We start from the raw sequence: 15,660 nt of genomic DNA on the forward strand, positions 1-15,660 counted from the left end.
CACCTAACACAAAGGAAGTTGTGTCCAAGTGTCGCACCCGCCCGGGTGCGGGTGCGACGTGGGTGTGGTGCCATGTTAGAAGAGTCTGTGTGACATAGGCTATAACCACTATGGAGGTCCTCTGAATAAGGAGATTGTTGACTGACATGAGAGTTCAGAGTAAAGGAGCATCACGATTGTGTTGTGACAATAAAAGTTTCATCTACATTGCCAGCAACCGGACCTTCCATAAATAAACCAAACATATTGAGATGGACTGTCACTATGTACGTGAAGAATTCATACACGATACTATCGATCTTCCCTATGTTACTTCAGAATATCAATTGGCGGACTTCTTCACTAAACCTCTCGTTGCTCCTAGATTTCAGTTTCTCTTGGCCAAACTTTCGGTTATCCAACCATAAGTTTAAGGGAGAATGTTAAAAATAAATGTATATATAGTCATATAGAATGTAACTAGGATTAGAATTTTATTTTTTAATTGTTATTGAACTAGTTAACATTTTGACTAGTCAAAACAATAAAGTCGTTGCAAATTTAGAGCCATTGGGACTCCAACGACTCTCTATGAATCTTCTTCTGTATGTATCAATATGGGGCAAAGCCCACACTCCATGTATGGTTTAAGCATGTGTTATGATGAATAAAATTACTATTTTTTCGCTAGTTCTTGTTCTTGAACCCATTTAGTGAGTGTTTGTGAGTGAACCCTTTTGTGGTTCTTTGAGTGTTCATTTTGGTACTTTGGTGGAACTCTTTTGAGTGTCCATTGTTGGTGACTTGGTGAATATCTTTGAAGGAACTCATTTCCTTATAACCGTAAGTACCCTTACTCTCTTGTCTTGATCCCAGCTTCCTTACGTCCACCCTGCTGAACTTAGCCCTTTCAAACCTTAAACCTGAAAAGACTATGTCAGATTTTATATGGCTTGCCAGACCAAATGGCTAGTAAGCTTTCTTCTTTACTTTATTTATTCAATTTTAAGTTTATTTTATTTTTTTAAATAGATTTATCTAACGTGTCAATATTTTGTGTATTTTCCAAGCCTTGGTGGTGCCTTGCAACGTCAAGAGCTCAATTTTTCCAATCAGAGTTCAAAAGGGTGTATGATGAGAAATACCCTAAAGGCAGTTTGAATGAGCCAAACTTCTTGTTGGAGTTGATCCCAAGCCATTAGGTGGAGGAAAAACTTCTAGCATGTAAGCCGAGAGCCTTTATTTTATGAAAATTATGTGATTTTTCATGTTTTTCAAGTGGAAGACAATTTTTTCCCACATACACACGCAGACACATAAAAAAGACAAATTTTCCTTTTCACTGCATTTTCATGACCTTGAAATGGTTAAATTCCAAAGGAAGTATTACAATTTTTTTTCTATTCCTTTTCAACAATAACTAGAACATAGGACCATTTTGTGGAGCCTTTTGATTGTGAAACGATAGAAAGGTACCAGTTCTAGGGCTTGATACTGTCCAACCATATCAATTTTCTATTTGGGAGGAAATGGGTCGGGCACTTTGCCCGGTTTGCCCTGACAGAAACGCAAAAGGGCAAAACGTCGCATTATTCTTGTCCAAAACAACTAACTATAGTACACATTCAACTGTAGTGTGAGCATGTTACTTTTTAGTTCTGATCATTAGCTGGCCATGTGGGTACGCACATGACACGAAACGTAGAAACAACCGAGACCATCTTGGGGTTTATTATGCTATGTGTTTTATGTTACCCCAGGTGACTGACTGAATCCGCTCCTAAGGGGACGACCTGTGACCAAGAGAGTAAATCCCCAAAGGCATATGAGTGGCCTATGGATGCATCCAACTGTAAGGTACCTTTTGTATCCTATTTTCCCTAACTCCGATGACTGGGGAAGCCGAGTCTTTTGCCTGTAACTGCCATTAATGACCTGTCTATCAGAGTTTTGTATCATCCGTCCTCTCTTTTGACGAACTGTGTCGAACGAGCATGATGGGGGTTCCTTAACCGTCGCCTCGTTCTACAAGTTCTGGTCCATTAGACCCATACGAGCATCTTGCCTGTGAAGGTGCATCATCACATTTTATGTAGTTCCAACAAATATGCTCATTGCACGTTTCGAGGTTTCATCGACCTCTCATACTACCCATAGTAATGCAACATTTTGTCCTTCTCAAAAGACACGGCTACGATGGTAGGCATGGGTATCTCAAAGGATAACCCAACACATCATCTGACAAAGTCATTTATTATGTGCTCAGAGTGTACAACAGAATCATACAATGCTTAGGATCTTTGTGGATCCCCATGTACCTCCCAAGTGTCTCGACTTGGGGTAAAGCTAACTACATCTAGCAGTGCACAGGAAAAGACTAGATTAGCCAACTCGAAAAGACGGGATTTCGCATAGAGGAAATCCCTTTTTCGAGACTGAAGTGCCAGTACTCGATTTCTCGTCTTTCGTAAAGAGCGAAAATCGATATGCGCACCTGCACACCTTGCGAGGCCTGCAATAGCAGGGTCACTTGAGGCAAGCCCTCACTCCGAGTGTGATAACAATAGCATACAATAAAACGTAAAGGCAGAAGTTTAAGAGCACAACGGGTTCATCACGTACCAATACCGAATAAGTACTGAAAAGTAGATACATAAGGAAATACGTAAAGTAAATAATCTTTCAATTTTTATATATTTACGCATTCTAGTCTTTGTTCATTTCTAGCCTTTTTGCGCAACTTGCCCCTACCTTGAGGGGTTGCGAGTCCGGGTACGCCTGTAGCGTAGGCAAGAATGGGCTTAGCCACGGGGTGCGAGCGGCTTCGTCATGCAACCTGTAAGCGTAAAAATGTTAGTAAACTTATTTTGGAGAGAAGAAAAAGAAAGGAGGCCTGCACGCCTCCAGCCAAAACCGCAGAGGTAGGGGGATGCCCCCTGCCTGCCCGGAAGAGGCAGAGGCAGGGAGCTCTGCTCCCTGCGTGACAAGAACAGGTAGAGGCAGGGAACCCTGCTTCCTGCCTGCCTGAGCAGCAGAGGCAGGGGTTACCCTGCCAGACAGGAAAGGCAAGGGCAGGGAGCCCAGCTCCCTGCCAACAGAAGCATTTGAGGCAGGGGCATAGCCCCTGCCGGACAGAAGGCGGCAAGGGCAGGGAGTTCTACTCCCTGACTGTCGAGATCGAGGTGGCAGGGGCGCCGTCCTGCTGAAAGACGAGCGGCAGGGGCTTTGCCCCTACCGGAAGGGAAATCAGGAACAAACGGAGGCAGGGAGGGGCTCGACCCCTCCCCTGCCAAAAATAGGGAAGCAGGGAGGGGCTCAACACCTCCCCTAAAATCAACAGGAACAGGGAGGGAGTTCAGCCCCTCCCCTAAAATCACAGGACGCAGGGAGGGGGGCTCGGCCCCTACCCTGCCGAACCAACAAGAGAGAGAGAGTGAGGGGAGCAGGGAGGGCTTTGCCCTCCCCTGCCGCAATAGGGAGACAGGGAGGGGGCTGAGCCCCTCCCTCGTACCCCCATCAAAGAGAGAGAGAGAGAGAGAGAGACAGGGAGGGGGCTCGGCCCCTCCCTGATAGAAGAAGGAACAAGGAAGAACGAAGATGAAGAAGAAAAAGTCGAGGAAGACGAAGGAGAAGACAACATGCGCAGGGGGAAGGAGCTACCTGAGGGGGAAATCACCAGCGTCAGGTAGCCTTCGGCGAGGCAAGGTGGATGTCGGTAGGGTGTCGTCGGTGTCGGGAAGAGAGAGACGGAAAAGAGGGGTCGGTCAGGTCGGGTGCTCGGAGGTCAAACGAGAAGGGAGGAGAGCGAGCACAGTGAGAGCGGGAGAGAGAGAGAGAGAGAGGGTTAAAGAGTTTCCTGAGGGGAGTTGCCGGCGTCGGGTGATGGTCGTCGAGAAGCAAGGCAGCGGAAAAGGGGCGAGGTTTCGGGGGTTAAAGCTCGAACCAGGGGGCTCCGGCGAGTCGAGGTCGCCGAGGGTGGTGTTCGCCGACAGCAGAGAGAGCCCGAGAGAGAGAACTCGGGAAGGGTGAGAGAGAACGGGGAATGAGAGGGGTTGGCCGGCGATGCTGCTGGAAAAATAGAGAGGGGGAGCGGCGATCGCTGCCAGGTGGAGGGCGGTGGTCGACGCGTGGGGGAGGAGCTCGCCGGCTGTCCCTCCCCCTACGTGTTTTATCTTTAAAACACACAGGCGGTGGGCGGTGAGGCGGTGCCCGACTGCCTGACTCCTTTTGGATCTGAGTTGGGTCCAAATCTGGATCCGACCCGGGTCCATTTTTTTCGATTTTATAGTAGGATTCTAGTTTGAACAAAATTGTCTCAAAGCATGTGACATATTCCTCTAGGGGAGGCATACTTTCTCACTGTGTATTTCAACCATGCATTTAAAGAAAATGGTATGTCTTGCACCTCAGAGTGGCTAGAGGCTTGCTAACTTGCTTCATAAGGCCAAACTGTCATGACTCTGGCTTTATGCCTCTTGAAACCATGGACATGACAAAAGCTTAGGTAATTCAAAATTGAGTAGTTTTCATAGTGTATTGGTCTACACATGCTAAGTTTGACTCTTTGTCAACATGCTTGATTGTTCATTGCTTTCGTCTTATGTTGTTTACATCTTATGTTATTCTATCCATTGGTGCCTTATACTTTGGCATTAAGAACTGCAATCTTGGTATTTTTCTACTATATCAATAGTTAAATTGGCTGTCGTTTGATAGTTAAGGCTATGCCATCATAGGATGAGGACCTGACAGCTTTTCAATTTTATTCTCCAGTTCAGTTAGAGATTGTGCCACGTGTCCTGTCTGAGAGCATACCTACAAGCCATGTTGCATGTGCTTGAAAATGATAGGCATCTCTCTCTCTCTCTCCCTCTCTCTTGCATGCATTTGTCTCCCCTGTGTGAGTGTGTTTGAGGAAGGCAATAATCTGTTGTCTTTTTCTTCCAGACTTGTATTGCACCTTTTTGTACTGTACTTCTAATGGATTTTGAGTAGGTTGATCTTTCTGCTCCGGCTTCTTTTATATTTCTGCATTTTTACAGCATGGTCTTTTGTGTTATTACGGATTACATTGCTTCAGTCCCTCTGCCACAGGGCAACCCACTGTGTATATTTGACTGCTGAATTGGAGACGTATTACACAACAATGTTAAAGCAATGTCCTTTGCATACAGGTACTGCAGCAAACGTCATGAACTTTTTGCTGCGGAGCTCTCAGCCTGTACCATCAGAACCTTCTGGCATTCCAGAACTGACCAAAGGGAGGCATACTGTTTCCAAGTCAGCTAGTACTTTGGAAGGCCTCATTGCTGAAGAACCATTGTCCGAGCAATCTGTAAGTGTGGATGGTCCTCGAGATCTTGACATATTTGGAGCTGTAAGTAGGGATGTTGAAAGTGACCGAGGTTCAAACACCAGCAACTCGATGAAAGATCACCTAAACGTTTCTGAAGAAGAAGGATGGATAATTGTTCCATGCAGTATTTCCTTTAACCCCACCTTTTTATGTTTGATTTCATTCATGGACATGCTCAACTCTTTTCTGTTTCCTCTTCCTCTCCCTATTGTTCCTTCGTCATGTTAACTTATTTTTAATGGAAGAGAATACCTAGAATCACACTGTTTCAATTGGTGAGCTTGACAACGAGGTTGCTAAGGGCACTCCATTTTCATTCCTCTACCCATATTCATAAGTTATTTTCAGCAGAGTACACTATGGATATTGCCCACACCGTTGTCCTACTTTGCCATCGCTGTAATCTAGGCCACTAAATTGCATGGCGTAACAATAACATTTAGTAAACTCTGTAGATCCAGGAATCTTGGATATAATGTGCTGGTGCTGCCACTAAAATGCATGACTTAACAAGAACATTTAGCAAACTCTGTAGCTCCGGGAACCTTGGATATAATGTACTGGTGCTCTGTCTCTCTCTCTCTCTCAGTTTGGTCCACAGCACCAGCACATTATATCCAAGGTTCCTGGAGCTACAGAGAAAAATATCGGTTTAAAGGAGCTATACATGGATTGCAAGTTTTTAGAGAATTTTAAGAAATTGAAAGATAAACATTTGTATAAAATTAAACGTATGCAAATGGAAGTTATTATTCAAGGATAAGAGATAAAAAGTCATAATAATTGTGGATATCTACATATATGTATAAAATATGTGTATGTGTATGTGTATCAAGAGAGAGGGAATACCCTTGTTTTTTAGAACAAAAGGATTCAGTTTATAATGAAAACAGCAGCAATTATTGGCAAAAGGGATGAAAGGCAAAATGTTAAAAATAGGTAAGAGAGAGAGAGAGAGAGAGAGAGAGAGAGAGAGAGAGAGAGAGAGAGAGAGAGAGCCATGGCCACAAATATCATTCTTGAAAAAATTTCGTGAATTTTTTTCTCCCAAAAGTGGGTTTTCTCCGGAGAATCACCGATGCTTTGAAAATTATAAAAGTATGAAGAAAAATTAAAAAGGATAAGGAATAATAGGTTTTTGTTAAAAAAAGAGGGGAAAATTTACATTTTAAGAATATAATTTTTTTTAAATAGTGTGATATTATCATGATATCTGAATTATAGCTGATATTTTGAAAATATCACATTATTTTCTTGTTTATATTGCTAGGGTATTTTTCTCATAAATATTGTGATATTTTCAAAACATTGGCAATATTTGTGGCTATGATAAGAACAAGAAAGCCCATAGGTGGAAAAGGAAGATAGAACAGGTAAAGTTTAAGTTAAATCAATTAATTAAAAAAAATGAATAGTAACTCTAGCAATTATAGAACGTCAATTTTTTCCCATTAATTTATTAAGCTCTTTCGCGTACATTTCCATTAAAGTTCAGTCTAATGATCAGAGTAATCCTGGTGATAAACCAGTGAAACAAAACCATTCTTGTTCAGATCACCACCATTAATGAATCCAAATATCTCTTGAGGGTACTATTTTTGTCTTATTTTTTTGAAGGGAATTTCTAATTGATCAGCAGAACTGGCACATCTACAGGTGATAAGAAATCACCTTAGAAGTGAGCAAATAGGTAAACAGAAGTATGACACAAGAACAATAGCTATTTTTATATATAGTCTGAAAAAACCAAGGAAATAAAACCGTGCTTGTTCACAATATCACCATTGTATGAATCAAAATGTCACTTCATGGAGTGCATGAAGTCCAAGTTGTCAACAAAATGTCTCACTGATTCACTCACTTTGACGTGAGGCGTTAGGCTTTTAGGGGTTTGCCAAAAGAAAAACATGAAACCCTATGTCACCTACTTACACTAAACAAACAAGAAGTGGAAGAAATGAATGAATAACTCAATGATCTTGAGTTTGTTCACACACTTACGCTAAACAAACAAGAATTGGAAGAAATGAATGAATAACTCAGTGATCTTTATTCAGCCTGTTCTTCCCTTGATGCCTGCAAATACACAGGAAGTGGAGAAAAAAGAAGAAGATAGAGAGGAAATGAGAGGGAAAAGAGGGTGAGAGTAAAAGATTCTGTGTGGGGTTCAACCTTCACTGCAGAAACTAAGAAAAGAGAGAGAGAGAAGAGGAAGATTCACAATGGCTGGGGGCGGCGCACGTTAACCCAACCTCCCAGCCCTAAACTTTATAAATAGGTAAAAATACAATAGCTGGAAAAATTACAGAAATGTCATTTTAATGAAATGGCATTAAGCATGTGTTAAAAGTTAAAACATAACGTGCGTATGGATCTGGTTCCAGATCCATACGCATACCATATTTTAACACCCTCCCTCAAGTTGTACGTGGTCTTGGAGCATGTACAACTTGCTCTTCAAATACCAAAATTGATGTCCTGTTAACCCCTTGGTAAACAAGTCTGCCACATGATCTTCTGTTCGAACATGACGCAGTTCTATCTCTTTCATCTCGACTTTCTGCCGTATAAAATGTTGATCAATCTCAATGTGCTTCGTTCTGCTATGCTGAATAGGATTACATGCAATGTTTATTGCGCTTTGATTGTCACATAGAAGAAATGATGGAATAATTGTCTCTCCAAGATCACTCAATAAGTGTCTAATCCATGTAGCGTCTGCCATGCCTGCAACCATCGACCTGTATTCAGCCTCTCTACTTGACCGTGCCACTGCCTTTTGTTTTCTGCTGCTCCAGGACACTAAATTGTGTCCAATATATACACAATATCCAGAGACATATCGTCTCTCATCTGGATCCCCTGCCCAATCTGCGTCTGTATAAGTGATGAGTTCATGCCCTCTATGCAGGTTATCGTTCTTGCGATAAACAAGTCCATCTCCTATAGTTCCTTTTAAATATCGTAAAATGCGCTTCACAGCTTCCATATGACCTTCCGTTGGAGCATGCATAAACTGGGATACCTGATTGACAACATAAACTATATCAGGTCTGGTAAAAGTCAAGTACTGCAGCATCCCCACAAGGCTTCTATACGTGGTTGGGTTGACACAAAGATGGCCATCTTCAGAGCTCAGCCTTTGATGTAATACACTCGGAGTGCTGACTGGTTTGCAATTCGTCATCCCGGCTCTTTCTAGAAGATCAAAAGTGTATTTTTGTTGCATGAGTGTCAATGTGTCTTGTTGCCTGTCAACTTCCACACCAAGGAAGGACCTCAACTCCCCTAAATCTTTCATCTTGAAAGTTTTTATTAAAAACTGCTTCACGTCTTGCACATGATTATCTGAGCTCCCAGTGATCACAATGTCATCAACATATATAAGAAGAAGTATAACGATGCCTGTCTTTTGGTAAATAAAGAGCGAGTGGTCCAGAGAGCATCTTCTAAAACCATAGCTTTGAATTTGCATAGAGAAACTTTCAAACCAAGAACGGGACGCCTGTTTCAACCCATACAGAGATTTCCTTAGTTTGCACACCCAAGCAGTAGGATCCTTTTCAGCATAATCAGGAGGTTGCTCCATATACACTTCTTCCTTTAAAGTTCCATGCAAGAATGCATTTTTAACATCCATCTGGCTAAGCCTCCATCCTCGGTCGACTGCTAGGGATATAATGACACGAATTGTACCCATTTTGACTACTGGACTAAAAGTTTCATCGTAATCTTCACCATATTGTTGTGTGAATCCCCGAGCAACAAGTCGCGTTTTATATCTGTCAATACTTCCTTCAGGCTTATACTTTGTTTTATAAACCCATTTTGAGCCAACTACATTCTTTCCTTCTAGCCGAGGTACTATTTCCCAAGTCTGACCCTCATGAAGTGCTTTCATTTCTTCATTCATAGCTTCAGTCCAATGACGAGATTGAAGAGCTTGATTAAAGCAAGTGGGTTCATCCTGTTTTGTGAGCTGAGACATAAACAATTGGAAATAAAGAGAAAAGGTCTCATAACTCACCCATCGTTGAATAGGATGCCTAATGCATGACGGCCTTTGAGCCGGATCATTAGCGATGCTTTCCACATTCCTCTGCTTTATATTTTTGTCCCGTCTAGTGTATATCTGTCCAGAGAAGCGTTCTACTGGGGTTGGTTTTACTGGAGATGGTTCAACACGCATCTGTGAGTCATCCGACCCCCTGCTCAAGCCAAAGGAAGTACAATTCGCCTGACATGTTTCTTCTGTATTAGCAACAAGATCTGCGCTCATCCATGGATCATATACCTCTACTTCTCGAGATGGCAACGCTTCAGAGTCATTTACCTAAAAATTTTGTTCATCATAAACAACATTATTAGAGGTCCTAATACGTTTTGTAGTAGGATCATAGCATCGATAGCCTTTGTATTCATCCGCATACCCAACGAATCTGCACTTAACGGCCTTGTCCTGAAACTTATTTTGCAGAGATGAATCAATATGTACATAACATACACAACAAAAAACATGCAACTCATCATAAGAGGGATGTTTCCCAAATAAAGTATAATATGAAGAGTGCTCATCCAGAAGTGCCATAGGAAGACGATTTATGACATGAACAAATGTATGAAAAACTTCTGTCCAGAGACTAACGGGCACATTGCTATCATGTAACATGCTCATCGCACTCTCGACAATATGCCTGAGTTTCCTTTCCGCAACCCCATTTTGTTGAGGGGTATGAGGGCAAGAAACCTGTCGACTTATTCCTTTATCCCGAAGAAAGGCAATAAACTCGTTTGATGAATACTCGCCCCCACCATCACATTGTAAATGCACAATATCACAGGAAAACTTTGTTTTGACCATCGAATGAAATTCCCGAAATACTTGAAAAACTTCATGCTTATGTTTTAAGAAATATATCCAAGTATAACGGGAATAAGAATCAATAAAGATAACATAGTAACGACTACCGGAAAGAGAAGGAATAGGTGCGGGTCCCCAAACATCGGAACAAATAATCTCAAATGGCTTTGAAGCCCTTTTATTAATAATATGAAACGGAAGAACATGGCTTTTGCAGAGTTCGCATGAGGAACATTTATTATTATCTAAAAATGAACATAAACTAGACTCTGGAAGAAGAGAAAACTTCCAACGAAGAGATGAATTAAAAACGACTCTGCCAAATATCTGGCTTATTACAATGAGATGAATTAAAAACTTCCAACGAAGAGAAAAACAAAGACTCTGAAGGCGAAGACACTGAAGAATGCTTGGATGACTTCAACTGGAGGACTGGGGCTGAAGGTGAAGACATTGAGGGAATCTCCTTGAAGACGTACATGTTTCCTTGTCGCTCCCCCTTAGCGAACGTCTCCTTCGTTCGTAGATCCTTAACATAAACAGAAGAGGGAGTAAATTCGACGGAAGAATTCATATTGTCAACAAGTTTAGCTACAGAAACAATGTTCTTTTTAATATTAGGAGCAAGGAGAACATTAGACAAGTAAAGTGAGGACTCTGACATAGGGATATGTGCACTGCCAATATGACTAATGGAGTGACAAGTTCCATCTCCCGTAACTATACTACCTTTTTCAGAATAAGGCAATAAGTGAGATAACTTACCGACATTACCCGTAACATGAGTGGCAGCGCCGGAATCAACATACCACTCGCCTTGTTCATTTTGCTTGATCGTCATCTATGACAATGCTGATAACAAAAGTTGTTGCATATCTGTAGATGGCGCTTTCATGTCCACAGTAGTAGCTGACTTATTTTCAATTTTGTTTATTTTTCCTCTATTTTGTAGATTAAACCAACAATCAGCTTTCACATGTCCTCTTTTGTTACATAAGAAACAAGTGGGCACTCTCCTCTGATTCCCTGTATTAAAAACACCGAAAATATTAGGTGTAGGCAAGATACCACGACCTCCCTGCCCAAAACGTCTGCGGCCTCTGCCTCCTTGATGCCCTCCATTTCCTCGTCCAAAACCGACAGAAGTGTCCATGGCCAAAACTGAATGAGAACGAACTGATTCATTTCCTTCTACTCTTTGTTTCATAATCATCTCATGCTGGAGAAGTTTCGCTTGAAGATCGTCAAAAGTAGGCAAGTGAGGAAGGCATGACAAAGCTGTGGTAAACATGTCAAAATCAGGGCCCAATCCATTGAGGAGTTGTTGAACTTTATCTTTATCTGAAATAGAACTTCCAATAACCGCCAATTGATCAGTAATACTCTTCAAGCGGCCTATGTATTCCATGACTGGCATGGAGCCTTTCTTCAAACTTTGAAATTCATTTTTTAAGTACATAACTCGAGCTTCTGATATTTGAGAGTATGTCTGAGACAACTTACTCCACAGATCCGCCGCAGTGCAATCATCTGAAAGAGTAACCAACACTTCTTGAGATAGTGTTGACGTAATATAAGCAACCAAAGACTGATCCCGCTTCCTCCAGGTTGTATACTCTGGATTCTTAAAGGAAATAATAATTGTGTCACCCTTCTCATTGGTGGTTTCCTGCAAAATAAACCGTGGTGGTATAGGAACCAAACCATCCAGATGTTCATCGAGATCCTGACTCCGTATAAAAGGAAGTATTTGTCTCTTCAAGGTCAAAAAATTAGAGTAAGTTTTTCTGTAACAAGCTGACTCAAGAAATTTGCAGAGGGACCGGAGGACAAGGTAGATGACGAAGAGTAATCCATATCAATGGAACAACGAATAAACAAACAAGACGAATGAAGAGAAAGAGAAGAAAATTGAAGATCACTTAATCAATCAATAGAACTTTAATAAGGGATGCACCCGTGATATTAATAGACGTAAACCTTTTTTTTTAGGGTCGAGATTGTAGACTGTTATAATCTGCCTATAGGCGTCACACAGAAAACATTAAACAGTAATAGAAAAGGAAACTTCTGTAATCAAAGAGGAAATAAATAAAAAAAAAATACTCAATAACTGCAGTAGATTTGATTGCAATCAAAAGGAGACTGCAATCAAAGAGGGAAAACACGAATCAAAGGGATTGCAATCAAAGAGACTGTAATCAAAGAGAGGAAACTGCAGTCAAAGAGAGGAAAACCACAGTCGTTGATGTCGAAGAGGGGCGTTAAATGTGAAAACTGCAGATGTTAATGATGCTACAGACGTTGATGCTGAAGAAGAGAGACAGATGGTGATGATTGCAGTACTGTGAAGAAGAGGAATGAACAAGAATCAGAAGAAAAAAAAAACGAGTGCAGAAGTTACCATGAAGGAGGAAGAATGGACGAAGAGGTGTATCAAAAATTGTTCCTTCAGAAATCTTCAGATCTCGCTGAACACACGTCTGGTAGGGTTCCGCAACCTGGCTTTGATACCATAAAAGATTCTGTGTGGGGTTCAGCCTTCACTGCAGAAACTAAGAAAAGAGAGAGAGAGAAGAGGAAGATTCACAATGGCTGGGGGCGGCGCACGTTAACCCAACCTTCCAGCCCTAAACTTTATAAATAGGTAAAAATACAATAGCTGGAAAAATTACAGAAATGCCATTAATGAAATGGCATTGAGCATGTGTTAAAAGTTAAAACATAACGTGCGTATGGATCTGGATCCATACGCATACCATATTTTAACAGAGAGAGGAAAGACAAAGTTAGAGAGCATCTCCTTTCTTCCCCGTCTCTTTTTTATCAAGTATTTTTCAGGTTAGGACAAAAATGCCCTTACAAGATTTCAAAACACCATAAAAGCATGTATACAATGGAAACTGAGCTGCTATTATATTCCATGACTATGGACATAAACCTCTCTTCAACACTCCCCCTCAAATTGGGGGTGAATATGTCAATCATTCCCAACTTGTTGATCAAATCAACATGTCTTGTCTTTCACACTGCCTTTGTGAGAACATCTGCAAGTTGTCTTTGAGTATTAACATGAATGATCTTAAAGGTCTGATCTGCAACCTTTTCTCATACGAAGTGACAACCCACTATAATTAAACACTAGTGACAAGAACAATGTCACAAAGTGACTACAAAGAAGGCACAAACATAAACAAGAAGCCACTAATGGGCAAAATACAATAAGCCACAAAGGGCTAATCACCAAACACACACAATGTGAGAAGAGAGAACTAAAAATATAAAAAATGATATATTGAAAATGCTTTGAAAAGCATTAAGAATGAAGGGGGTCTTTGACCCCTATTTATACAACTATAGGGACCAAGGAGAGCTCCCATAGAGTCGTTGGGAGCTCCTCAATGACTCCAAGGGATTGGACTCTTTTGCCCTTGGTCAAATAAGGAAAGAAAAGGAACAAAAAATAAAGAAATCTAAAAATATCCCTAGTGGACATGTCTATTTACATAGAAACAAAAAGACTAAATTGCCCCTAGTGGGCATTACAAAAGACATAAGTATATATATATATATATATATATATATATATATATATATATATATATATGATAACCATATATTTTAACACCCTCCTTCAAAGTGACGGTGAGATCACTGAAAGTTTGCTTATGAGAAAGGAGAACTAAGGGGATGGCAAAGCTTTGGTAAAAAAATCTGCAAGCTGATACACTAAAGCAGTGTTGTGAAACCAAAGCGCTCCACAAAAAACTGAGGCGAGGCGTAAAGCGTAAGCCTCAATTTTTTTTGAAAACTTTAAAAAAATTATAAAAGAATATCTAAAAATACAAATAAATAAAGAAATGCTTTATTGATGAAGTAACAACCAATAAGAAATAGAAAATCTTAAATAAGTACTAAAAAATATGAGATTAACATATAAAAGTAACTAAGAAACTGATTACATAACTAGAAAACTAATTATATAATTGAAAAATATAATGTCCTATAAAGCAACAACCAATAAGCAATAGAAAAGCTCAAATAAGTACTAAAAAATATGAGATTAACCTATAAAAAGTAAATAAATAAAGAAACTAATAAATATAACATATAAAAGTAACTAAGAAAATAGAAGTTAAAACATATGAGATTAACATATAAAAGGTAAAGAAACTAATAAAAAGTAAATAAATAAAGAAAATAATAAATATAACATATAAAAGTAAAGAAACTAAAAGAAACTAATAAATATAATATATAAAAGTAAAGAAACTAATAAAAAGTAAATAAATAAAAAAACTAATAAAAAGTAAATAAATAAATAAAGAAACTAATAAAAAGTATATCTTCTTCTTCTTCTACTAAGAAATATAACATATAAAAGTAAAGAAACTAATAAAAGTAAATAAATAAAGAAACTAATAAAAAGTAAATAAATAAAGAAAGAAACTAATAAAAAGTATATCTTGTTCTTCTAATAAATATAATATATAAAAGTAAAGAAACTAACAAAAAGTAAATAAATAGAGAAAAGTTCTTGTAAAGAAATTAATAAAAAGTAAATAAATAAAGAAAACTTCTTTTTCTTCTTCTCACCTTGAATGGTGCCAACAACAATGTAGATTGCACTTTTGTTGTCGCAATACAACTTCAAAGGAATAAAGATAATGACTCCCATATCTTTGAGCAGACTTTTTAACCAGACAAGTTCAGTTGTAGTTGTGGTCATCGCCCTATGCTGGGCTTCCGTGGAAGACAATGATACATTTTGTTGTTTCTTACATCTCTAAGAAATTAATGATTCTCCAAAAAAAACACAATAACCTGTGGTAGAAATAAGAACATTGGGGTTACCATCCCAATAAGAGTCAGTATAAACAATTAAAGTTGGAGATGAAGAAGAAGATAAGAATAGTCCTTTTGTTATTGTTTCCTTCGGATATTTCATGATTCACATGACATAAGCCTTGTGAATAGTAGTCAGTGCATTTTGAAATTGACTTGCATTGTGAACGACATGAGCAATATCTGACCTGGTAATAGACAAATATGTTAGATATTTAATCAATTGACGATAAGTTGTGAGATTTTCTAAAGGAGTTCCATCATTGACTCTCTTCTTAGCATTGATTACTTTTGGAGTCTCCACATTCTTTTCATTAGTTAATCCAAACTTGACAATAATATCTGATGCAAGCTTTATTTGAGAAAGAACATATCCTCTAGGAGAATATGCAATTTCAATTCCTAAAAAATAGCTTCAAAATCTAAGGTCAGACCTTAGTTATCAAAAGCGGCCTAGGCGACCTAGGCGCAACCCCATCACCTGGGTGACCAGGTCTGGGTGGTGGGGCACTATATTGCCGCTTAGGATGTCACCACCTAGGCTTTGAAGTTTTTTTTTTGAAGATTTTTGTTTTTGTTTTGAAGACACCATTTGTTTTCTTCTTGAGGAGGAGGAGGA

At 39.6% G+C, this 15,660-nt stretch overlaps 1 protein-coding gene across 1 annotated transcript in view; it reads left to right on the forward strand.

The window, feature by feature from the left end:
• LOC149840998 (uncharacterized) overlaps positions 1-15,660 on the forward strand; it is a 144,957-nt gene that overhangs the window by 37,294 nt on the left and 92,003 nt on the right. Inside the window, exon 2 of the mRNA XM_090004619.1 lies at positions 5,154-5,459. Within this exon, the coding sequence (XP_089860745.1) occupies positions 5,171-5,459 (289 nt within the window). The 5' untranslated portion in view covers positions 5,154-5,170. The remainder of the gene's footprint in view (positions 1-5,153; positions 5,460-15,660) is intronic.

The sequence above is a fragment of the Nuphar pumila genome, chromosome 4, assembly GCF_984573655.1.
Source record: "Nuphar pumila chromosome 4, dmNupPumi1.hap1.1, whole genome shotgun sequence".
Classification (NCBI taxonomy): Eukaryota; Viridiplantae; Streptophyta; class Magnoliopsida; order Nymphaeales; family Nymphaeaceae; genus Nuphar; species Nuphar pumila.